The sequence below is a fragment of the Dromiciops gliroides genome, chromosome 2, assembly GCF_019393635.1.
Source record: "Dromiciops gliroides isolate mDroGli1 chromosome 2, mDroGli1.pri, whole genome shotgun sequence".
NCBI classification, from domain to species: Eukaryota; Metazoa; Chordata; class Mammalia; order Microbiotheria; family Microbiotheriidae; genus Dromiciops; species Dromiciops gliroides.
This window is the reverse complement of record NC_057862.1, coordinates 41323677-41349664: the sequence shown is the minus strand read 5'-3', so window position 1 is coordinate 41349664 and position 25988 is coordinate 41323677. Positions and strand designations below refer to the sequence as shown.

At 39.7% G+C, this 25988-nt stretch overlaps 1 protein-coding gene across 1 annotated transcript in view; it reads left to right on the top strand.

Moving 5' to 3' along the window:
- CRTC3 (CREB regulated transcription coactivator 3) overlaps positions 1-25988 on the top strand; it is a 97605-nt gene that overhangs the window by 17206 nt on the left and 54411 nt on the right. The window contains exon 3 of the mRNA XM_043984312.1: positions 25588-25707. Coding sequence (XP_043840247.1) covers positions 25588-25707 — 120 coding nt within the window. The remainder of the gene's footprint in view (positions 1-25587; positions 25708-25988) is intronic.

Here is a 25988-nt window from a genome sequence, read left to right as displayed (position 1 = left end):
CTCAGAGAGATTCACTGACTTGTTCTCAAACCTAGGTTTTATGCCTTTAAGTCCAGGGCTCTTAACAAAAATATCACCATCATCAAATCAGTCAATAAGCCTTATTTGTTTGTTGGGTTTTTTTTGCCGGACAGTTAGGGTTAAGTGACTTGCCCAGGGTCACACAGCTAGTGTCAAGTGTCTGAGGCCAGATTTGAACTCAGATCCTCCTGAATCCAGGACCAGTGCTTTATCCACTGTACCACCTAGCTGCCCCTAATAAGCCTTTTTAAAGCATTTACTCTGTACCACACATCTCCTGTGCTCAGTTTAATTCAAACAGCATTTGCTGACTCTGTGCGAAGTAACACCTGATAATGCTGATAGACTGGAGTCAGGCCATGTGTGTTTGCAGATTTTTTTGAATAACTATGTGTCTCATTAAGGGCTGTGCTGCACTAGGGTTTGATGCACTTGATAAAATGTAATTTGGAAGCAAAAGAGTACAGTCTGAGTGGTAGCCCACCCTGGCAAAGGGAAGGGAGGGGAAAGCCCCTTTCCTGATTGAAGGAGACTGGTGCTTGAGGCTCAGACTGACTGGCTCAAGTCAGTGTCCCTCAGAGAAGACAAGCCACCACCACAAGGCCATCCTGGCAGTCATTAAGCCTTTATTCAGCACTTTCTATGTGCCAGGTACCTTGTTAAGCACGGGGGATGCAAAGCAAGCAGAAAGAAAGACAGACACGGCAAAGGCAACACATCAAAGGAGAGCTAAAAAGGGGCCTGGGAGGGAGAAGGAGTTTCCTGCCTAGGGCTGGAGTCGGGGGGGGGGGGGAGACTAAAAGGGATGGCTGGTCCTCAGAATGGAGCTCCTGGGAAAGGATGGAGAAAGGGCCATTTGAGCAAGAGTTAGGAGCCAGTTGTGACCTCAGATCCCAGGAGCCCTGGGCTCCACTGGTTAGAACAAGAGGGTCTGTGAGAAGCATGGTGTCATCAGCATCATCTTCTCACATTTATTCGGTACTTTAAGGTTCACAGCACAGTGAGGTAGATAATGCAGGTACTATACCCATCTTACAGACAAGTAGACATTGTGAGAGGTGGAGTGAGGTGGGTGTGAACTCAGGTCTCCTGACTCAAGTCTGATGGCCTCCAGTGTCCTGGCAACAGTGCTGTAAGTGAAGGCAGAAAACTTGCCTTGTTGTTCATCTGTGGGATCTTGGGCAAATCGCTTCATCTCCCTGAGCTCAGTTTCTGCACCTGTAAAATAATAATAGTCCTTGCACTACCCACTCCACCGAGTGATTGTTAGGAGATGCCTTGTGAATCTTACATTTGTAAATCAATGGCTATAATGACATTGATTGCCTTTCATTTTCGTATCTCCCCAAGTGACTCCAGAAATGTTCTCAGGATCCCAGCTCTTGGACCTTCTTAATCCCCTACTTATCAAGGGTCTGTCCCATTCTCTTCTTTCTACCCACAAATATATCTGAATTCCTGGTTTGCATCAAATAATAGTAGATTTCAAAGAAGAAAAAGATATGGCCCTTGCCCTTGGGGTTGGAGTATTTGCTTTGGGGATCTTGACCCATAGGTGATTTCCTAAAGATCCAGTATAGGCAAAACGATGAGGCAGGCCCTGCCACATCTCAACAATGTGGGCGGTTAAGATCGGATTCTTCCCCAGTCTACTAGGAGATCTTTGGTCAGGGTTCAGTCTTAAAAGTTTTTCCTTATGAAGTATGGCTATCTACTCACAACTAAAAAAATGAGAGGCCTCACTGTGCCCCAGCTGTGTGTGGTGCTCCCTCTGCTGGTCCTACAGTGGCAGCCTTTTGTCCACATACAGTTTCCTTACCTTCATGCAGAGCAGGTATCAAACTAAGATTCAGTTGACTTCATTTACATTCACTAATCACCTCCTGTGTACAAGTCCTTGTAATGGGTGCTGAGATCTAACACAGTGAAGTTTAAGATAACATCTCTGACCCCTTGGAATTCCAAGTCAGGTAGATGCAAACCCAGTGATCCTTTTGAGTTTACAGATGATGAGAGATGAGGCACAGTTACAAACTGACTCTAGGAGGGAATATTTTCCTGGGCTGATTTCCATCCATGCTAATCTCATCTATTCTGTGTTTGTTATTGTTAATAATGACATCGCTACAAATGATTACAATATTACAAATGAACAACATTCCCTTTCAGAGGGTGACGTTTTCTGATCTTGTCCCCAGATTTGGTGTGTAGCCCCTTTTGTGTTATCCACACTTTGTTGATTTGACTTTAGCCTCAGACTTTCTGCTGCACATTTTGGACCAAAGGATCATGGAGTTAAAGGCAGAAGGGATCTTAGAGGTCATTTGTCAAACCCTCCCCATACAGATGAGGAGACTGAGACCCAGATCCATTTAGCCAGAATCACTCAGCTGGGCGTGCAGCCACATAAAGCCCTGTCTGCTACCCAGAGTTCTCTTCTCTCTAAAGGAAGATTAGATGGCTCGAGAGGAGCAGAACCAGGAGAACACTGTGCACAGTATCATCAACACTGAGTGCTGACCTACTGGGATGGACTAGACTCTCCTCACCAATGCAATGGCACAGAAGAGGATCTCCAAATCCAGGGGGGAAAAAAAGAACTGTGGAGTATAGAGGCTGATTGAACCATACTATTTCTTTTGTTCTGGGTGCTGTTGTTTTTTTTTCTATTTTGAGGTTTTGCATCACTGCTCTGATATTTTCTCTTGTAACAGGATTAATGCAGAAATAGGATTAATGTTATTGTGTGTATATATATCTATCTGTATGTATATGGATATGATATATAGATATAACCTATATCAGATTACCTGCTGTCTAGGGGAGGGGGGAGGGAGGGAGAAAAATCTGAAATTGGAAAGCTTGTATAAACAAAAGTTGAGAACTATCTTTACATGTAACAGAAAAAATAAAATACCTTATATGTAAAAAAAAAGGAAATAAAATGTCATATGCTTTGCAAAAAAAAATAAGATTAGACAGCTCATTGTTCTTGAAGGTGCAATTTATAAAAAATTGGAGCTGTGACCAAGCTTTAAAATACAAATTTGAGCAGTGCTGATATAACAGCAGGATTAGATTTCATCTGTTTTAATGCCTCATTTCAGGAAAGTTTGAGCTCTGTCATTCAATGCAGTTGGAAGATTCTGCTGTTCAAGTGATAGAGGATAGAAAAAGAACTGTCAGAGTATTTGAGGAGAAACACTCTTAGGGCCTAGGACACAGTGTGTGATTTTTATACTAGTAAAAGCATTAGTGTATATGTACTTATACATCTAAGTGTGTGTATATATATTTACATAAGTGTGTATATATTACATATGTATATATGTATGTGTATATATGTTCCCATCCTTCCCTCCCTCCCCCACTTTGTGACAAGTAATTGTTCCTATTGATTACCAAAGTTGTAGATTTCAAGACCCACACTACTGTTCCTGCCAGGTCCCAAAGAGATATCATTTGTTAAGGACTTGCTGTGTGCCAAGCATTGTAATTAGAATTGTTCCCATGAAACAATATTAATAACTCAGATATGTCTAGTACTTGACCATTTACAAAATGCTTTCTCACAGCAGTCCTATAAAGTGGTTAGTGTGCATATTATTACCCTTGATGAAACTGAGGCTTAGATGAAGTGACAAAGACTTCTCTTATTTGCTGGTAAATCATTTGACTCATTGTCAATATTGACTAAGCACCTGTCCCGTGTTAAGCACTGGGGAGAAGGATGATGCAGAAATAGATAAGATGTGGTGCCTGCCAGTGAGGAGTGGTTCCTTGTTGGGGAGATAGCACATAGACACATGTAATTTAGCAGAAATAAACAAGATAGGATTTTTACTTAGCCTTCAGAAAGGGACATATCGAAAGATTTGTTTAAGGATTGTGATGCAGTTCTTGATCATTGGTGACACAGGCTGAAGGAATCTTAGCAGACTTCTAGGACTACAGGCCTACTATTGGCAAACTGTGGATTAGGAGCATTCCCATAGCCTTCATACTTCCTGTTTTATTTTTCCTAGTCCACTTACCAATTGACATGGCCAAGAAGTTAGGACCTAATAGGGCACTCAGATGTGCTTCTTAGCTAAGTGGATCCCATCCGAAATAGTACTTACCTTACCAAAAATAGAATATGGCCAGCAAGTCGGTTCCTTTCTGTGGCCTCATTTTGGTAGTATCATAGTGATCCTGACTGGGCTGGAAGATCTAGGCAGATCATGCCAAATGTAAAGGTTGCACTTGACTCGTTTAATCGTGTGCATAATAGATTGGCATGAGTCTCTATGAGACTCGCTGCCGGTGAGAGGAATTTGAGACTATGGATATGATTGACATAGTTGTTTCCTTGATTTTCTGATCCTCAGTAATATGTTAATCTAATGTTTCTAGATAAACCTATTTTTTATTCTATGTCAATGTAAGTAGTTACATTCTACTTATAGTTTTTAAAAAATCCTTTTGTCTGGATCTCAGAGGGAGTGGTCAATAACGTCAGAAGCTGCAGAGCTGAAGAAGGATGAGGACTGAGAAAAGGTCATTGGATTTAGCAGTTAAGATATTCTTGGTAACCTTGGGGAGAGCATTCATTAGGAGTCTGATCACAAAAGATAGAGGCGTGTAAGATGAATTAAACTTTTTCTAGGAGTTAGATGAAGAATGCTGTAGTCTAATAGCTTGAGGATTAGGAGGGTATGGATTACCTTCTTTATTATTATGATATTTTTAAATGCTTTTAAAAAAGTATTTAAACAACCCTGAGAAGTAGTTGCTTTAGATATTACCATCCCCAATTCACAAATGTAAAACTGAGACTGATGAAGGATCTAGCCCCAAGGTCACATAGTTGGGAAATGTTAGATACAGGTTTTAATCACATGGCTTCCTGATCTCTGAGGCCTATAATCTCTCTATTATACCATGCTGCCTCCCCCTTCTATCCTAAGAGAGAATATACTGAAAATAAATTTCTTTTTGTGGGGGAATAACTAAGTGTCATCATTTTGAAAATTAGTTATTTTACTGTGATTATGGGAAGTAGAATATAACTTGTCACCATACTACAAAATGCCTATTTTAATGTATTAGTTAAAAAGTACTGGGCAGCTAGGTGGCGCAGTGAATAAAGCACCGGCCCTGGATTCAGGAGTACCTGAGTTCAAATCCGGCCTCAGACACTTGACACTTACTAGCTGTGTGACCCTGGGCAAGTCACTTAACCCCCATTGCCCTGCAAAAAAAAAAAAAAAGTACTGCAGACTGAGCCAAGATGGCAGAGAGAAGCCAGGAAGTTGCCTGAGCTCTCCCACGTTTCTCTCAAAAACAACATTAAATCAAGCCTCTAAAAGGATTCTGAAACTACAGAACCTACAAAAAGACAGAGACAATCTGCCAACTTGAGATAATTTAGAAGACTTTAGGAAAGGTCGATCTCACTCTGGCAAAAGGGGAGCGCAGCGCAGCCCAGTGCAACACAGCACTGAAGGGGCTGGGCAAGTCAGCAGGAAGCTCTTGGCCACAGCAGAGCAACTGAGACCCCTTGATCCTTGCTCAGCAAGCTGGTGGCGCAGTGGGCCAGTTGTGAGATCCACCAGCACCAGTTGAGAGGGCATGCTGCCACCTGGAGGGTCAACCACGGGACAGGAGCAACTGGGCCTGACCATCCCAGTGCCTGGAGCAAGTACAGGGAACAATCTCATGGTGGTGAGAAATCCACAAGCCATAGAGGCCTCAGAGTAGAAAGCCATTTACACAGCCCCTATCCTCCAACACAAGAAGATTGAAACAGTGATCCTTGGGCCCCAGGAGCAGACCTCAACTTTAAAAAAATAAGCTGCAATATGAGTAAGAAACAGAAGAAGGCTCTTGCCATTGAGAGCTTCTGTGTCAACAGGGAAGAGCTAAACACAAACTCAGATGAGGACAATACTCTCAAACTGCCTACATGTGAAGCCTCAAGAGGGAAGATAAATTGGTTTCAAGACCAAAAAGTCTTCTTGGAAGAGCTCAAAAAGGATTTAAAAAATCAGTTGAGGGGCAGCTAGTTGGCACAGTGGATAGAGCACCGGCCCTGGAGTCAGGAGTACTTGAGTTCAAATCTGGCCTCAGACACTTGACACTTACTAGCTGTGTGACCCTGGGCAAGTCACTTAACCCTAATTGCCTCACCAAAAAACCAAAACAACAAAAAAAAAATCATTTGAGAGAGGTAGAAGAAAAAATGGGGAGAGAAATGAAAACAACACAAGAAAATTACGGGGAAAAAAAAGAATCAGAAGCTTGGAAAAGGAAGCACAAAGATTGACTAAAGAAAATGATTCCTTAAAAAATTCATTTGGCCAAATGGAAAAGGAGGTGCAAAAGCTTACTGAAGAAAACAATGCCTTAAATTTTTGAATTGGACAGATGGAAGCTAATGACTCCATGAGACACCATGGATCAGTTAAACAGAATCAAAAGAATGAAAAAAAAAAAGAAGAAAATGTGAAATACCTCATTGGAAAGACAACAGACCTGGAAAATAGATCCAGAAGAGACAATCTGAGAATCATTGGACTGCCTGAAAGCCATGATCAGAAAAAGAGTGTAGACACCATATTCCCGGAAATTATCAAGGAGAACTGCCCTGATATCATAGAATCAGAGGATAAAATTGTCATTGAAAGAATCCACCAATCACCTCCTGAAAGAGACCCCAAAAGGAAAACTCTGAGGGATATTGTAGCCAAATGCCAGAATTATCAAATGAAGGAGAAAATACTCCAAGCAGCCAGAAAGAAGCAATTTAAATATCATGGAGCCACAGTCAGGATTGCACAGGACCTGACAGCTTCAACATTAAAGGATCGCAAGGCTTGGAATATGATATTCCAGAAGGCAGAGGAGCTTGAATTGTAACCAATAATCAAATACCCAGCAAAACCGAGTATTATCTTTCAGGGGAAAAGATGGACATTCAATGAAATAGGGGACTTTCGAAGTTTCCTTATGAAAAGACCGGAACTGAATAGAAAATTCGATCTTAATATACAAGACTCAAGAGAAGTTTAAAAAGGTCAACAGGGGGAAAAAGTTATCCAATAACGTTAAACTGTTTACATCCCTACACAGGAAGATAATATTTATAACTCTTGAGAACTGTATATCTATTTGGGCAGACAGAAGGAATATACACAGAGGGTATAAATATACATTGTCTTTAATATTATGATATAAAGAAAATTAAGGGGTGAAAACAGGGAGTTTATGGGGAGAAGAGGAATGGGGAGGTGGAATGGAGTTAATTCCATCATATGAAGAGGTACAAAAAGCCTATTACAATAGAGGGAAAGAGGGGAAGGGAGGGATGAGCATTCTTTCAACCTTACTCTCATCAGATTTGGTTCAAAGATGGAATTACATATACATTCATTTGGATAAAGAAATTTAGCTTATTCTTTAGGGAAGTAAAAGGGTAAAGGGAAAAGAAGGGCACTGATAGAAAGGAGGGCAGAAGCAGAGGAGAAAAGGGAGGGGGGCTGATAAAAGGGAGGGCAGATTGGGGGAGGCAGGGGTAAGAAGCAAGACGTTGGTGAGGAATAGGGTGAAAGAAGGAGGGGAAAGTACAAAGGGATAAATAGAATGGAGGGAAATAGACAGTAATAATAACTGTGAATGTGAATGGGATGAACTCTGCCAGAACATGGAAGCAAATAGCAGAGTGGATTAAAAACCAGAATCCTACAATATGCTGTTTACAAGAAACACATTTGAAGCAGAGAGAAACACAGAGTATGGGTAAAAGGTTGGAGCAGAATATATTATGCTTCAGCTGAAGTCAAAAAAGCAGGGGTAGCAATCCTTATCTCAGACAAAGCAAAGGCAAAAATAGATCTAATTAAAAGAGATAAGGAAGGAAACTACATCTTTCTAAAAGGTACAATAAATAATGAAGTAATATCAATGCTAAATATGTATGCTCCAAGTGATATAGCATCCAAATTCTTAGAGGAGAAGTTAAATGAGTTACAAGAGGAAATAGACAGCAAAACTATACTAGTGGGGGATCTGAATCTTCCCCTCTCAGAATTAGATAAATCTAGTGACAAAATAAATAAGAAAGAAGTTAAAGAGGTAAAATAGAATGTTAGAAAAGTTAGATATGATAGATGTCTGGAGAAAATTGAATGGGGATATAAAGGAATATACCTTTTTCTCAGTGGTACATGGAACATATTAAAAAACTGACCATGTATTAGGGCACAAAAACCTCATAGTCAAATGTAGAAAGAAGTAAATAGTAAATGCATCCTTCTCAGATCATGATGCAATAAAAAATTACATGTAATAAAGAGCCATGGAAAGGAAGACTGAAAATTAATTAGAAACTAAATAATCTCATTCTGAAGAGTGAATGGGTCAAACAACAAATCATAGAAACAATCAATAATTTCATCCAAGAGAATGACAATAATGAGACAGCATACCAAAACCTATGGGATGCAGCCAAAGCAGTGCTTAGGGGAAATTTTATATCTTTAAAAGCTTACATTGGGGCAGCTAAGTGGCGCAGTGGATAGAGCACTGGCCCTGGATTCAGGAGGACCTGAATTCAAATCCAGCCTCAGATACTTGACACTTAATAGCTGTGTGACCCTGGGCAAGTCACTTAACCCCAATTGCCTCACCAAAAAAAAAAGCTTACATTAATAAAAAAGGGAAAGAGGAGATCAGTGAATTGGGCATGCAACTAAAAGAGCTAGAAAAAGAACAAATTTAAATCACCAATTAAATACTAAATTAGAAATCCTGAAAATCAAAGGAGAAATTAATAAAATTGAAAGTAAGAAAACTATAGAATTAATAAAATTAAGAGCTGGTTTTATGGGAAAAAAAACCAAAATAGATAAACTTTTGGTTAATTTGATTTAACAAAAGAAAGAAGAAGACCAAATTACCAGTATCAAAAATGAAAGGGGTGATTTCACCACCAATGAAGTGGAAATTAAAACAATAATTAGGAGCTATTTTGCCCCACTGTATGCCAATAAATTTGACAATCTAAATGAAATGGATGAATATTTACAAAAATACAAATTGCCCAGGTTAACCGAAGAGGAAATAAAATCCTTAAATAAGCCCATATTAGAAAAAGAAATTGAACAACTCATTAATGAACTCCCTAAGAAAAATACTTCAGGGCCAGATGGGTTTACAAGTGAATTCTACCAAACATTTAAAGAACAATTAATTCCAATATTATACAAATTATTTGGAAAAATAGGTGAAGGAGTTCTACCAAATTTCTTTTGTGACACAAATATGGTGTTGATACCAAAACCAGGCAGAGCCAAAACAGAGAAAGAAAATTATAGACCAATTTCCTTAATTAATATTGATACAAAAATCTTAAATAAGATATTAGCAAGGAGATTATAGCAAGTGATGGGATTTATACCAGGAATGCAGGGCTGGCTCAACATTAGGAAAACTATCAACATAATCAACCACATCAATAAGAAAACTAAACAAAATCATATGATTATCTCAGTAGATGTAGAGAAAGCTTTTGACAAAATACAGCACCCTTTCCTAATAAAAAAACAATAGAGAACATAGGAATAGGTGGAGCTTTCCTTAAAATAATAAGCAGTAAATAATAATAATAATAATAAGCAGTATCTACCTAAAACCATCAGAAAGCATTATATGTAATGGAGATAGGTTAGATGCCTTCCCAGTAAGATCAGGGGTGAAACAGGGATGTCCATTATCACGTTTATTATCTAATATTGTACTAGAAATTTTAGCTATTGCAATAAGAGAAGAAAAAGGAATTAAAGGAATCAGAATAGGCAAGGAGGAAACAAAACTATCACTCTTTGCAAATGATATGGTATACTTAGAGAATACTAGAGAATCAAATAAAAATTACTTGAAACAATTAACAACTTTAGCAAAGTTATAAATCATCAGCATTTCTATACATGACCAACAAAGTCCAGCAGCAAGAGATAGAGAAATTCCATTTAAAGTTAAGGCAGACAATATAAAATACTTGGGAGTCTACTTGCCAAGGCAAACCAGGAACTCTATGAACACAGTTACAAAACACTTTTCACACAAATCAAATCAGATCTAAATAATTGGAAAACTATCAATTGCTCATGGATAGGCCAAGCTAATATAATAAAATGACTGTTAAGGGTTAAAATTCTAGCTAAACTGTCTAAAATATCTAGTGAGTGGTCGCCAATAAATTATAAGCTTTAGCAAGAGTTAGACTTTTAAGCATTTATTAAGGAGAATAAGAATTTGGTAAAGAGAGAGAAAGGCCTAGATTCCTATCTATTAAAGGGAGAGCACATTTCTAGCTCCGCTCTCCACCAGAGTCCAAAGGAAAGAGCGCCAGATAGAGCACTAGTCTCTTCCTTCCTCCCACTACCCAACATCACTTCCTGATGCCAAAGAAAAGACTCCTGGTCTTGCCCTTAAAGACCTTCGCTTCATGGGTGGATCTCTTCTACAGTAAGTCTCCAGCAGGTGGCGTCATTCCAATCGTTACATGACAATTCTACCTAAATTAATTTACTTATTCACTGCCATAGCAATCAGACTACCTAAAGATTATTTTATAGAGCCAGAAAAAAATAATAACAAAATTCATCTGGAAAAACAAAAGGTCAAGAGAATATCAAGGGAACTAATAAAAAAAATACACAGGAAGGTGGGCTAGCTGTACCAAATCTGAAACTTTGCTATAAAGTGGCAGTCATCAAAACTATCTGGTACTGGCTAAGAAATAGAGTGGTGGATCAATGGAATAGGTTAGGCACAGAAGACACAGTAGTAAATGACTTTAGTAATGTACTATTTGATAAACTCAAAGACTCCAGCTTCTGGGATAGGAACTCAGTATTTGACAAAAATTGCTGGGAAAATTGGAAGATAGTATGGCAGAAACTAGGCATAGACCAACATCTTACACCTTATACTAAAATAAGGTCAAAATGGGTACGTGATTTAGACGTAAAAAAGTGATACCATGGGTAAATTAGGAGAAGGAATAGTTTACCTCTCAGATTTATGGAAAGGAGAAATGTTTATGACCAAATGAGATAGAGATGAAATGCAAAATGGATGATTTTGATTACATTAAATTTAAAAGGTTTTGTACAAACAGAAGCAATGCATCCAAAATTAGAAGGGAGGCAGAAAGCTGGGAAACAATTTTTATAGCTAGTATTTCTGATAAAGGCTTCATTTCTAAAATATATTGGGAACTAAATCAAATTTATAAGAATCCAAGTCATTCCCCAATTGAGAAATGGGCAAAGGATATGAACAGGCAGTTTTCTGATGAAAAAATCAAAGCTATCTATTGCCATATGAAAAAATGCTTCAAATCACTATTGATTAGAGAAATGCAAATTAAAACAACTCAGAGGTACCACCTGACACCTATCAGATTGGCTAATATGACAAAAAAGGAAAACAATAAATGTTGGAGAAGCTGTGGAAAAATTGGAACACTAATGCATTGTTGGTGGAGCTGTGAACTGATTCAGCCATTCTGGAAAGTAGTTTGGAACTATGCCCAAAGGGCATACCCTTTGACCCAGCAATACCACTATTAGGTCTTTTTCCCAAAGAGATCATAAAAAAAGGGAAAAGGACCCACATGTACAAAAATATTTATAGCTACTCTCTTTGTGGTGGCAAGGAATTAGAAATTGAGGGGTTGACCATTAATTGGGGAATGACTAAACAAGTTTTGGTATATGAATGTAATGGAATACTATTGTGCTATAAGAAACGATGAGCAGGCAGATTTCAGAGAAACCTGGAAGGACTTACATGAACTGATTTTGAGTGAGATGAGCAGAACCAGGAGAACATTGTACACAATAACAGCAACATTGTTTGATGAACAATGGTTATAGACTTGATTCTTCTCAGCAATACAATGGTCCAAGATAGTTCCAAAGGACTCATGATGGAAAATGCTCTCCAAATCCAGAAAAAAAAAGAACTATGGAATCTAGATGCAGATTGAACCATACTATTTCTATTTTTTTGTTTGGTTTTTCTTTTTTGAGGTTTTTTCTTTTTGCTCTGATTCTTCTTTCACAGCATGACCAATGCAGAAATATGTTTAATACATGTATAGCCTTTATCAGATTGCTTGCTCTCTTGGGGAGGGGGAAAGGAGGGAGAAAAATTTGAAACTAGAAATATTATAAAAACAAATGTTGAAAACTATCTCTACATGTAACTGGAAAGTAATAAAAATACTTTTATGGGAAAAAAACCTGGTAAAACATGCTAAAAGCCTTAGGCATCATCAGGATATAGGCGACTCTTAACTTTTTTCCTTTCCCTCCAGATGCGCATCAGTAGTCTTTACCTTTAGAAGCTGGAGTATTGAGATTGGCAATTTTCCCTTAGGGCTGTCTTCTGTCTCTGTTGTTGTTCAATCATTTTTCAGTTGTGTCCAACTCTGTGTGACCCCCATTTGGGGTTTTCTTGGCAAAGATACTGGAATGGTTTGCCATTTTCTTCTCCAGTTCATTTTACAGATGAAGAAACTGAGGGCTAAGTTAGGGCAAACAGGGTTAAAGTTACTTGCTCAGAGTCACACAACTAGTAAGTGTCTGAGGCCTTTTTTGAACTCAGGTCTTCTTGACTCCAGGTTCAGTGCTCTATTCACTATGTCACCTAAATCCCCACCTCTTGCAGTTTACCAAACGTATTAAGTGCCTATTAAATTCAGAGCAGGTTTACTCCGTCTGTCAATTATATTGAATCATAGTTATCAATATACTAAAAAAAGAATAGTTACCCATTCCATTCGTTACCCAGTCCAAATTCTTCTCAGCTTTTCACCAGTCTACATGTCATCCTTTTACAAGTACTTCAAACCTTAGTTCATAGACTCTCTCTCCATCTCAACCCTGTATTCTTTGAAACTTCAGTATATAATCACTTTTCCCTCAAACACTCTTGCCTTACAGCTACATGTTCCTTTGCATCTGACCATCACTCATGACAATTTAATTTCTATGATCCAGAACTCTGGAATTTCTCTCTAACCATAGATTTCTATTATCCAATCTTTTCTTCTCCCTCAAACTTCCTCAGACTTATTCTTCAACTTAACCATGATCCCTATTCCCCCTGCCACTCCCTGTTTACCTATTCCATACCCCCTGCTTTGACCTCCTTCCTCTCCCTTTGAAGTCTTGATTCTATGGTTGACCAGTTTATCAATATAACATCAGCTACCCTTGACTTCCTTGTCTCTTTGTCCTGTCACTATTCTTGCCAGACTCCAATCTTATATCATCCTCACCATATACTTTGTCTACTCCTCTTTGTCTGCTATTGGATGCTGCTAGAAAAAGTCATGCAAATGGGCTGAGTTTATTACTAATTTGTAATCTTAGCTCAGCTAGGTCCTCACAGCTTCCCAGCAGTTTTTATTTATCTGTAGCAGCTATTCCAAATATTCTCCAGTTGGGGCAGCTAGGTGGTGCAGTGGATAGAGCACCAACCCCGGATTCAGGAGGACTGAGTTCAAATCCAGCCTCAGACATTTACTAGCTGTGTGACCCTGGGCAAGTCACTTAACCCTCATTGCCCCGCGCAAAAAAAAAAGAAAAAGAAAAAAGTATGTAAACCAAATATTCTCCAATCTTTTTAGATCACCTGTTCTGACTCCCTCTCAGCAGAGAACCTTGTCTCCTACTTTACAAAGAAAATAGAATGTATCTATTTGGAGCTTTCTTTTTCTCTACTCTTTGGAACCCCTCTTTAACAAACCCCCTTTTCATTTCCTTCACTCCTGTGTCTGTTGAACAGGTGACTCTTCTTGTGAAGGCCATTCCCTCCATTTGTGCCAGGCCTGTCCATCTCCTTTGGGAGCTTGCCCCTAAAGATTTCCCTTATTTTTTGTTTTTAATCTCTATCTTCTTTCCCATTGCCTACAAACATCACTAGGTATCCCTGCCTTTAATTTGACAGTCATCCCTTCAAGTTATCATCTCCTTTCCTCTACACAGCAAAAACTCCTACAAAGGGCCATTCATGCTAACTTTCTCCATTTCTTCTTAGTCTTCCCCACTTCCCTCTTTCCACCTCACCCCACATTTCCCAGACCCTTGCAATCTATCTCCAAATGCACCGTTCCTTGGGAGTGGTCTCTCTGGGGTTGCTAACCACTTTTTCATCGATAAATAGTCTTTTCTGTTTGCCCTTCCTGCAGCTTTGGACACTCTTTCTCCTGGACACACTTTCCTTCCTTGGCTTTTATGTCCATTTTCTCTTTGTTCCCCTTCTACATGTTTGCTTTGCTAAATCATCAGCTACTTCTGGGCCACTAAGCTCCTGACCAGGGCCCTCTTTTCTCTGTATACATTCTTCCTTGGTGATCTCGTCACCTTCTTTGGTTCCATATCCCTGCCAAGGGTATGATTCCCAAATCTAAATTTAGGAATACAATCCCAATCTTTCTTCTGACTTCCAGTACAGTATTACACCTTTGGTTACCTGCTGTAACCAAAATGGAACTCTATTTTCTTAAACTAGGAACATTTGGCTTTTTTTTTTTCCTGAGTTCAAGGACTACAGGTTAAGAACCTCTGCTCTAAACTCATTCCCGCTACAAACTTTTTTTTCTCTTGAGCTGCTACCATGTTGAGCGTCAACCAGCTTCACAGCCTTGGAGTCATCTTTGACTCTCCTCTCTTCCTCGTGTTCTATATTCAGTAATTTCCCATTTTAACTTTTACAAAATGTCCAGCAAAGTTTCCTTCTCTCTATTCCTAGTATAGAACAGAATAGGTTTAAGAGGAGTGAGGCAGAGGGAGGGATTTTGGAGTTCAGATCACAGAAATCAAACTGTGAGGAGTGATGGTTAGATCCAGTGTAACATACAGTCCCTCTTTTCTAGTTCAGGCTCTGATGGCCACCTACCTAGGCTACTGAAATTGCCCCCTAATTGATCTCTGTAGTCCATACTTTACACAGCTGCCAAATTAATATTTCTAAAATAGATCATGAACTCCCCTTCTCAAAAAATCTTTGGTGGCTCCCTTTTGCCTTTAGGAGAAAGTATAAAGTCCCCAGTCTATCTTTAAATAGTTTTTCTTTAATTTTAAACATCATAACCATCAACAAACATGAACATTTCATTGAGCAAAGAACAGAAAAGAAAAGAGGATTGTATATGAAAACAGTGAATCTATTACGTGTTTATTAAATTTAAATTTAACACGATAGTGGTAGAGAGAATGCTGGGCCAGAAGTCAGGAAGACATTTTTCTTAGTTCAAGTCTGGCATCAGACTTGTACTAGCTGTGTGACCCTGGGCAAGTCACTTAACCTGTTTGCCTCAGTTCCTTATATGTAAAATGAGCCAGAGAAGAAAATGGTAAAGCACTTCCCATATCTTTGCCAAGAAAATCCCAAAATGGCGTCATGAAGAGTTGGATACAACTGAGAAGACTGAACACCAACACTAATTACACTGCTTGTTTGTTTCCCCTTCTGAACTTCTTGCTGTTCCTTTCTTTGTATTTTTCATGGTTTTTTCATATTTTGTTTACATACTTTGTTTTTTTCCTTCAATTTATTATGGTCATTGTATATAAAAATTGAGACTATTTACCATGAATTCCATCTTCACTTCTCTTCCTCATCTCCTGTCATTCAGATGCCTTCTGTCCTATCTCCCTCTCCATCCCTGTCTCACATAATGAAGTGGGCTTACTCTTTACCAAGGCTAACTCCTCTACTTGTTCAAGTGATCCCACTCTATTCTGTCTCTAACAGATTGCCTCTCCCCCCTCCACCCCTGTCATCCCTACTTTTTCCATTTATTTTTAATCTCTCCCTGTTTGCTCATTTCTGACTGCCTACAAACAAGCCCATGTCTCCCTCATCTTGAAAAAAACCCTCACTTGATCCTTCTTCCATTCCCTGCTGTCGTCCTATATCTCTTGTGCCCTTTGTGGCTGAACTTAAAAAGACCATTTACAATAGGTGCATACATTTTCTCTCCTCTCTCTTCTTAACTCCTTATAATCCAGCTTCTGACCTTATCGTTCCACTGAAATTGCTCTCTCCAAATCTATCAGTACTCTTAGTTACCAAATATAATGAATGGCCTTTTCTTAAATCTCATTTTCCTTGACCTCTCTGTGGCCTTTAACACTGTTGATTACTCTCTCCTCTTTGATATTCTCTTCTCTCAAGGTTTTCAGGGTCCCATTCTCTCCTGGTTCTTCTGTTATCTATTTGACCACATTTTCTCTGTCTCCTTTGATAGATCCTTTTCTAGATCATTTATTTACTGTAGATATCCCATAGGGTTCTGTAGTGGGTCCTCTTCTTCCTTTGTACCACTTCACTTAGTAATCTCATCAGTTCCCATGGATTTAATTACCATCTTGATGCTGATGGTTATCAGATCTCCCTGTCCTGCTCTAACCTCTCTTCTGGCCTCCAGTCTTGCATCTTCAGCTGCCTTTCAGACATCGGAAACTGAATGTCCAGTAGGCATCTTATCAACATGTCCCAAATGGAACTCATTATCTTTCCCTCTAAACCATAATCCCTCTTACTTTTCCTTTTATTATGGAGGGCAGCACCATCCTCCCAGTCCCTCAGGCTTGCAACCTGGGAGTCATCCTGAACTCCTATTTCTCACCCTGCCACATCCAAGTTGTTGCCAAAGCCTGCCAATTTCACCTCTGCGACATCTCTTGAATATTCCCCGTTCTTTGCTTTGACATTGCAACTACTTTGCTGCAGACCCTCATCACCTCACACTTGGACTATTCCAGTAGTCTGCTGGTGGGTCAGCCTGCCTCATATCTCTCCTTGCCTGAGTCTATCCTCTGTTTAGCCGCTAAAGTGATTTTCCTAAAGCACAGGTGCACTCGCTCTCTCACTCTCGCTCTCTCTCACTCTCGCTCTCTCGCTTTCTTTCTCTCTCTCTCTCTCACTACCTGGCCCCCTCCTACCTTTCCAGCCTTCTTACTCCTTACTCCTCACTCCCCACCATGTGCTCTTCAACCTAGTGACACAGGCTGTTCCCTGAACAAGACACTCCATCTCAACTCTGGGCTCTCTTCCTCGTTCCTGGAACACTCATCACCTACAGAGTTCTCTGATTTCTTTTTAAGTCCCAACTAAAACCCCATGTTACTGGAAGCCTTCCCATACCCCTCTTAATCTTTAATCTCTTTGTTAATTATTTTCTATTTATCCTGCATATAGCCTGCTTTGTCTCCCCAGTTAAATTGTAAGCTCCTTGAAGGCAGGGACTGTTGTTGGGGTTTTTTGTTTGTTTTTTTTTGGGGGGGTGCCTCTTTTTGTATCCCCAGTGCTTAGCACAGTGCCTGGCACATAATAAGTGCTTGATAAATGTTTATTGATTGAGTGAGTGCAGGGACTCATTGCAGTCTTTTTCACATAATAGGCACTTGTTGAATGATTTGTATCGAATTGTAATGAAATAATTGTATTAGGCACAAAGAAGATTAGGTAAGTTAGGGAAAACAGTTGTTCTCATGGAACTTACATTAAGGAGCTAAGACAAACACAAATAACACAATACAAAATATTACATGATAAGCTCATTAGAGAATTGCAGTGGATGTAAGGTCTAAGAGGGGAATGTTGTTATTGATTTTGGTGATCAGAGAAAGCTTCCTGAAGGAGGTGGCCTTTGAGTCAGACTTGATAAGATGAGTGGGAATTTAGCCAGTGAGATGGAGGAGACACACTGTGGGCCTGGGAAACATTGTGAACAAAAGAGTAGTTAGGAGGGTACAGTTTATGTCCTGGAGCAAAGAGTAGTTTGCTTTGGCTGGAGCGAAAACTAGATAGAGGGAAGCTCTCAAGGATGAAAATCTGAAGATGCACTTAATGCTGTGAAGAGGTAAAAGTGGTCTGAACAGACTGTGCTGCAGTGGTGGCAAGTCACCAGCCAACTGAGCTTTTAAAAGAGATGTCCAGGGCGGCTAGGTGGCGCAGTGGATAGAGCACCGGCCCTGGAGTCAGGAGTGCCTGAGTTCAAATCCGGCCTCAGACACTTAACACTTACTAGCTGTGTGACCCTGGGCAAGTCACTTAACCCCAATTGCCTCACTGAAAAAAAAAAAAGAAAAGAAAAGAGATGTCCAGAAGATGGAAGCAAGGGCAGGTAACAGAAGAGGAAGAAAATAACACGCCATCGTGCTGTAAGGAGTCAAAAGGGCTGCAGTTTAGAATGAGCAGAGGCTGGTGAGGAAAGGCACGGATGAAAAAAATAATCTCAAAAACCATATTGAGGGCCTAAAAAGGAGACTTAAGAAGGCATCTCCTCCTCTTGAAGAAATGAGGAACTGTGGGTTTTAGGATGTTTTGATGTGTTTGGTTAGTTCTGCTGAAAGGTGCTTTGTTTTTTGTCTTTTTTCATATCTTTCTTTTTTTTGTTCTTTGTTTTAAGGGATTGCTCCCTGGGAGGGAGAGGGAAGAGGAATATCCTGGGATAAAAACAAAAGATATCAATAAAATTTATTTTAACAAACTATATTGGGGAAAAGAGGAGAATTACATAAGGGTTAAGACTGTTGTTAAGGGGTAGGTGGTATGATGATAACTAACAATAAAGATAAGGCCAAGTTCCATAGTGTTGTTTTCTCTGGCAAGGAGAATGCCCTTTGACCTGGGAAAGGTCAGGACACATGGCTTAGACTGAGTTGATCCCTAAGATAAGTAGGAAAGTAGTAAAATTTTATTCAAGTCATCTGATCCAGATGAACTGCATTCTGGGGGTCTACCAAAAGAAGATATTATTGCTGGGCTAATGTCATAGGATGATGGACTTGGAGCTGGATGGATCTTAGAGGCCATCAACCCCATTGTTTAATAGATGACACAAGCACAGAGACTCAGTCAAATCACAGGACCAAGGCACAGAGCTAGTAAGTATCTGAAGCAGAATTCAAACCCAGCCATGCTGTAACTGTTCTGCTTAACTAGTTAGCTATTCTTAACTTGCCAAGTTCAGCACTTGATCTCCTACTATCTCTTTATCTCCTGTGGAGAATGGAAGAGGTGCTTTGGTGGAAAATGAGCAAAAATGGTTTGGTGTATAGGTTGGGGAGGGAATCCCCAAATTATTAGCCAGTGAGTTTGATTTCTTGTCAACATTCTAAAAACATATTAAGGATCTGGTTACCCAACAGAAAAGGAAGTAGTCATCGCAAAGAGCTACCATGGTTTTATCAAAATAAAGGAATTAGGATAACTTCATTTCCTTTTTTAGCATGGTTTTACTATACTGGTAAATCAGGAGTGCTATAGATACAGTCTGCCTGGTTTAGCAAAGCATTTTTTATATTCTCTCATGCTTCTTGTGGGAAAAGATGGAGAAATATGGGCTAGACAGAAACAAAGTTAGGTAAATTCAGAACTGCTTGAAAGACTGGACCCAGAGAATAGTCACTTTTTAATATCAGCTTGGAAGGAGGCCTTCAGAAGGAGGCACAGCCCAGGGATCTCTGTGCTTGGCTCTGGGCTGTTTCACATTTTTAAACACTGACCTGGCTAACAGTTCAGGTGGCAGGCTCATCACGCTTGTAGATGAGACAGAGTTGGTAGAGATCGTTGATACATGTTGTGATGGAGTCCAAAACAGTTTTTAACAGGCAAGACATTGGGCGCAATCTGATAAGATGATATTTTGCGAGAATAAATGTAAAGTTTTATACTTAGTTTCAGGAAATCAGTATCAAGTTTAAAACAGAGCAGTCTTGATTAGAAAGTAATATGCCTGGGAAAAGGTCTATTTAATATAAGCAGCGTTATGCTATAGTAATAAAATAGTTATTGTCCTCTTGAGCCGCATTGGGGGTCATAGCAGAAATGAAGAGGTATTTACCAGCCCTGTATTACTTTACCTGGGTTAGACCCTAAAGGGTATTTTTGTGTTTTTGGGGGGGGCAGGGCAATGAGGGTTAAGTGACTTGCCCAGAGTCACACAGCTAGTAAGTGTCAAGTGTCTGAGGCTGGATTTGAACTCAGGTCCTCCTGACCCCAGGGCTGGTGCTCTATCCACTGAGCCACCTAGCTGCCCCCAACCCTAAAGTATTGCTTTTAGTTCTGGGCAACGTGTTTTAGGAAGGCTGCTGATTAATTAAGAGCCTCCAGAGAAAGGCAACCAGCATGTTAAGGGACCTCAGGTCACGTGGAAATCTCTTGAAGGAACTGCATGTATTTGGCCCATAGGGAGTGGACTGTGGACCATTGGTGGATGTCTCTGTATTTAAAGGGCTGCCCTGTGGCAGAAGGGAAGGCTTCTTCTTTCCTGCCTGCCTTTCCAGGCCTATTAAACATTCCTGTCCTTCACAGCCTCTAAGGCTCTGCCAATCCTGGTTATCGCATTGTTCTTCACGTGTGCTGTTACGTTTGTCATGCAGTCCCCATCCCCTTCTGCTTGTTGGAATCCCTGCAGTTTTTTTCAAGCTCCCATCAGTGTTTCCTCCTGCAATGAGCCCTTTCCTGATTGCTCCTCTCCAGCTGATAGTGTTCACCACCCCCTCTTCAGGGACCTTGTATTTCATCTATGCTTATGTGTGTGTATGGGTGAGCTCCATAAAATACAAGTTTACAAACATGATCTCCTTTGATCCTTACAACAGACTAGAAGGACAGGAGGAGGGGTTCGCTGTTATTATTCCCATTTTACGTATGATGAAACCAAGGCTGACAGGTTAAGTGACTTGCCCAGAGTCATATAGCTAGTGAATGTCTGAGGCTGGATTTTAACCCAGACTTTTCTGACCGGAGGTCCAGGGCCCTCTCCCCAGGGCCACCTGCTGCCTCAGCAGACCAAGAGTTGAAGTGTGAAAGTCCTCATACCTTCCTTGAGCGCTTGTGGCTGACGATTCTGTTCCATACATGCCCCTTCCTGTTTGTACATTTTTCTGGAAATTTTCAACCCCTGTTCTGGTACAGGCTGGTACGTGGCTGCTGTTTCTCAGCATTTCCCTAATTATGACATTAGAGATGGGAATCAGATGTTCCTAAGCAGGGGCTCGTTTTCTTCCTGTGAAACCTGTGGTCCCTGTATGGCAGAGATGAAGGGTTAGGTGGCTTCTTGTACTAGCACTTGCTTCTTTCCCTGAAATCCATCACAGCCAATATTCTGGTGATCTCCTCGAGTATTCCTGCTTCTTTCCTTGAGTAGCTCAAGGCGGGCTTTGTGTCTACCTTGGTGTGAATTAAAATGTGACGTCTTAAAGGTGTCTCACCTGACTCTTTTGTGAAAACCTAACCTTAAGTCCCCCAAACACTGTCATGTTCTTGAACAGTTCAGATTTCTTATAGGGAGCAATTATAAGTATTGATCATAATGAATTTCAAGGCTTTTTAAAATAGGAATAAAGGGGAATAAACAGATGTGAGAGAAATTGCAAAAGTAAAATCATTAAGACTTGGTAAATGATTGGATTTAGAAAATGAAGAGAGACAGAGAGAGACTGAGATTGCGGACAACTTCAGGGTTACTAACATAGGGCACTGGGTAAATAATAGTGCTGTAGAGAGAAATAATCAATTCTGAAGGAAGAGTAGGTATGGGCCAGGGACATGTTAAATTTGAGATGTCGTTGTTGTCATCATCATCATGATAGCAGTTAACATTTATGTAGCACTTACTGTGTACCAGGCACTGTGCTAAGTGCTTATAATTACTATCTCATTTGATCCTCACAACAACCCTGGGAGGCAAATGCTATTACTATCCCCATTTTACAGATGAAGAAACTGAGACAAACAGGTTAAGTGCCTTACCCAGGGTCACATAGGTAGTAAATATCTGAGGCTGGATTTTAACTAATAATATCTTCCTGGCTCCAAACCCGGCATTGTATCCACTGGACCTGCCCTATCTAAGTGGAATTGTTTTATAGGTAATTAGAGGTGAAGATCTGAATACAGAATAGAATTTGGGACTAGACATAGAGATCTGAATTGTTTCCATAGTGGTAGTGGTTGAAGCCATGAGAATACATAAAAATTGTTAAGGAAATCATTGTAAAGAGAGAAGAGGCCCAAGGCCAGCCTCTTGGGGAACAGTTCCCCACATAAAGAGACCAAAAGAGGAGTCCACAAGATAGGTAGGAATGCTTAGAGAGTCAGAAGAGTGAGAGATCTTTGAAGCCAAGGAAGGACAGGGTGTCTGGTAGATGGCTTGGTGAGTAGTGACAGCAGAGAGGGCAGGCAGAATAAAGACTGAAAACGACTGTTGGATTTAGCAATTTGGGGACCATTCTCAACCATGGGGAGGAGTTTTTGGTAGTACATTAATGACTTGTGAGAGCAGTTTCAGTGTAGTGCTGAAGGCTTCTGCCTTCCAGATTGGAAGGGGTGGAGTTGAGGAGAGAATGAGTAATGAAGGGGAGGCATCTGGTATAGAAACCTTTTCAAGAAGTTTAATAATGAAAGGATTGAGAAAGAAGGAAGAACAACAGTATCTGGGAGTTGGGTACAGCAGTAAAGAAAGGCTTTGGGGTGATTAGGGAGACTGGCGCTATTTTGTAAGTAGACAGGGAGGAGGGATAGAGATGAATTCGAGAAAACATAATTGTTGGAGCAGTGTCCTAGAGAGATCAGAGATGAGAGAATCAAGGGTGCCTATATAAGTAATGACGCACATTTTTATAGCATTTGAAGGTTAACTTTTTTTTTTTACAACAGCCCTTTAACAGGCTTAATTCAAGCAGGTGTATCTTCATTTTATAAATGGAAGGACAGGGAGGTTAAGGAATTCATCCATGAGCACATAGCTAGTAAGTGTTTAAAGCAGGACCTCAAGTTCTTTGTACTGTGATAATCCTAGTGCAAAACAGGAACCAAAGTGGGTAAGTAAGAGTGTGCATGTGTTGAGGGGGCTTAGAGGTGGGAAGAGTGATGTTGACGAGTTTATGGTTTTTAAGAATACATACTCACACGTATCATCACCAGCCAATCAAATGGTTGATTGATCAGAAGGAAATGACAGCTATACAATCTTCAGCCTTAGTGCTGTTTTCTTTGTTGCTGACTTAGCAATTCATTCAGATATAGGTTGCATTAGATGATTTCTAAGTTCCTTTCTAACTCTGAAATTCCATGACTCTACACTTTGTACTCCTGATCTTTCTCCTAAATTTTAGCTCTACTTCTCCAACTGTGCTTTGAATATCCTTATAAGTGTCCCATCATCACCTCAAATTTGACACCTCTAAAACAAAACTAAACTAAAAAGCCAACTCTTCCTCCTAATTTCCCTTTGTATGTCAATAGTATTCTTCCAAGCACAAAACTCCAGAATCATTCTTATCTCTTCTTTTCCCTCCACATTCCGTTAACCACGAAATCCTGTCTACGGATTTTTTTTTGCATTTGTAATTTCCTTCTCATTCCCTAGGCCATTAGCATTTCCCACTTAGAATATTATTACAGTGGTCTCCTTATCTTCTCCCCAATCTATTCCATACCTTGCTGTTGCATACAAATGTAAGATATCTGTGGTTTTCTTAATTTCCTTTTAAGTGTCCTTGTTGTTTGTTCAGTGATAAGGGACTTAAGTTCAGACTTCTGAATTTCTTTCTTAGAAATCATTTGAGGGGGGCGGCTAGGTGGCGCAGTGGATAAAGCACCGGCCCTGGATTCAGGAGTACCTGAGTTCAAATCCGGCCTCAGACACTTGACACTTACTAGCTGTGTGACCCTGGGCAAGTCACTTAACCCCCATTGCCTCGCAAAAAAAAAAAAAAAAAAAAGAAATCATTTGAGAGTATCTCCAGAAATCCCAGACTATTTCAGAGTCAAGGTAGAGTTCAAATATCCCTGGTGTCTCTTCATAAATAATCATTAAATTTATCATTCATAAGTTCTTCCAAACCCAGTACTCCTCTCACTGCATGTGCTGCTTCATAAATTTACTTAGTAAAGATATTAGCAACATACATTTCTGTAATCTTTATATCACTTTTGCTTTTAAAAGGTAAATTAAATTAATTTTTTTAATAGACAAAATCCGGTTTTTTTTCCGTTCACCTTCCTCACCACTGAAGAACATTTTTTAAAATGTTGTTCAGTTGTTTTTCAGTCATCTGACTCCATTTGGGGCTTTCTTGGCAGAGATACTGGAGTGGTTTCCCATTTCCTTCTGCTGCCCATTTTACAGATGAGGAAACTGAGGCAAACAGGGTGAAGTGATTTGCCCAGGGTCACACATCTACTAAGTGTATGAGGTCAGATTTGAACTCATGAAGATGAGTCTTCCTGACTCTAGGCCCAGCACTCTATCCACGTGGCCACCTTAAACTGCCCTTAAAAAATGCATATGTAGGGGCAGCTAGGTGGCGCAGTGGATAAAGCACTGGCCCTGAATTCAGGAGGACCTGAGCTCAAATTTGGCCTTAGACACTTGACACTTACTAGCTGTGTGACCCTGGGCAAGTCACTTAACCCTCATTGCCCCACCAAAAAAAAAAAAATGCATATGTATGTGGTATATGATGCTGATGGAATATTATTGTGCTATAAGAAATGACAAGCAGGATCATTTCAGAAAGACCTGGAAAGACTCACATGAACCGATGTATAGTGGAGTAAGCAGAACCAAGAGAACATTGTGCACAGAGACAGCAATACTGTTTGATGAAGAACTGTGAATGACTTGACTATTCACAACAGTACAATGATCCAAGACAATCCCAAAGGACTATTGATGAAATATATTATCCACCTCCAAAGAAAGAACTGATATTGATGAAACATAGACTGAAGCATGCTATTTTTTACTTTGTTTCATTTTTTTCTTTTATCCAAGTTTTCTTATACAAAATGACAAAAATGGTAATATTTTACATAATCATACATATATAACCCATATCTGATTGTTTGCCACCTCAGGGAGGGGGTAGGGAGGGGAGGAGGGACAAAAATTGGAACCTAAAACTATAAATAAAAATGTTTATTGCTTTAAAAAAAAATAAAGCTTAAAAAAGAAAAAAAGCATATATACAAGTATTTGTAGTCAAATAGTCAACCAAAAGAAATTCCTGCATTGTCCATGACCAAAAAAAATACATATCTCTCTGCACCCTGAATCTGTCGCCTGTCTGCAAGAGGTGAATGGCATCTTGTATTTTTTTTCTTTCTTTCTTTCTTTCTTTCTTTCTTTCTTTCTTTCTTTCTTTCTTTCTTTCTTTCTTTCTTTCTTTCTTTCTTTCTTTCTTTCTTTCTTTCTTTCTTTCTTTCTTTCTTTCTTTCTTTCTTTCTTTCTTTCTTTCTTTCTTTCTTTCTTTCTGAGGCAATTAGGGTTAAGTGACTTGCCCAGGGGCACACAGCTGGTAAGTGTCAAGTGCAGGAGGCCAGATTTGAACTCAGGTCTTCCTGAATCCAGGGCTGGTGCTCTATCCACTGCACCACCTAGCTGCTCCGTCTTTCTTTCTTAACAGAGTTGGGAGGTGGGGTGGTAATTATCAATAGTGGCTTACTTTATATAGTTGAGAATAACCTTTTCTTTCCTTCTTTCTGCAGCCATCATTTCACCAGGTTGATAACATTCGAGGAACACGTCATCATGGGCTTGTGGAAAGAGTCTCCCGTAACCGCTTTCACCCTTTGCACCGAAGAACTGGGGACAAACCAGGAAGACAAATATCCTTTTTTGTTGTCAGTTGATGAGAATTAACTTTGGACAGCCTAGTTAGCATTCACCTTTAGTTTTCAGTCTTCATTATTAGTGGATTATGAGAGACAATCAAAATAAATGGTGTCTAGACACATTCTAAAGTTTGAATGATTGAAGAACAATTTTTAATAAATTTTAATAGTTTTTGTTTTTACATCATTGAGAACATTTTCTCTATATCTCTACTTTCTTTTCTCTTCTTTTCTTTCTTTTTTTTTCTTTTCTTTTCTCCCTTTCCTAACATGCA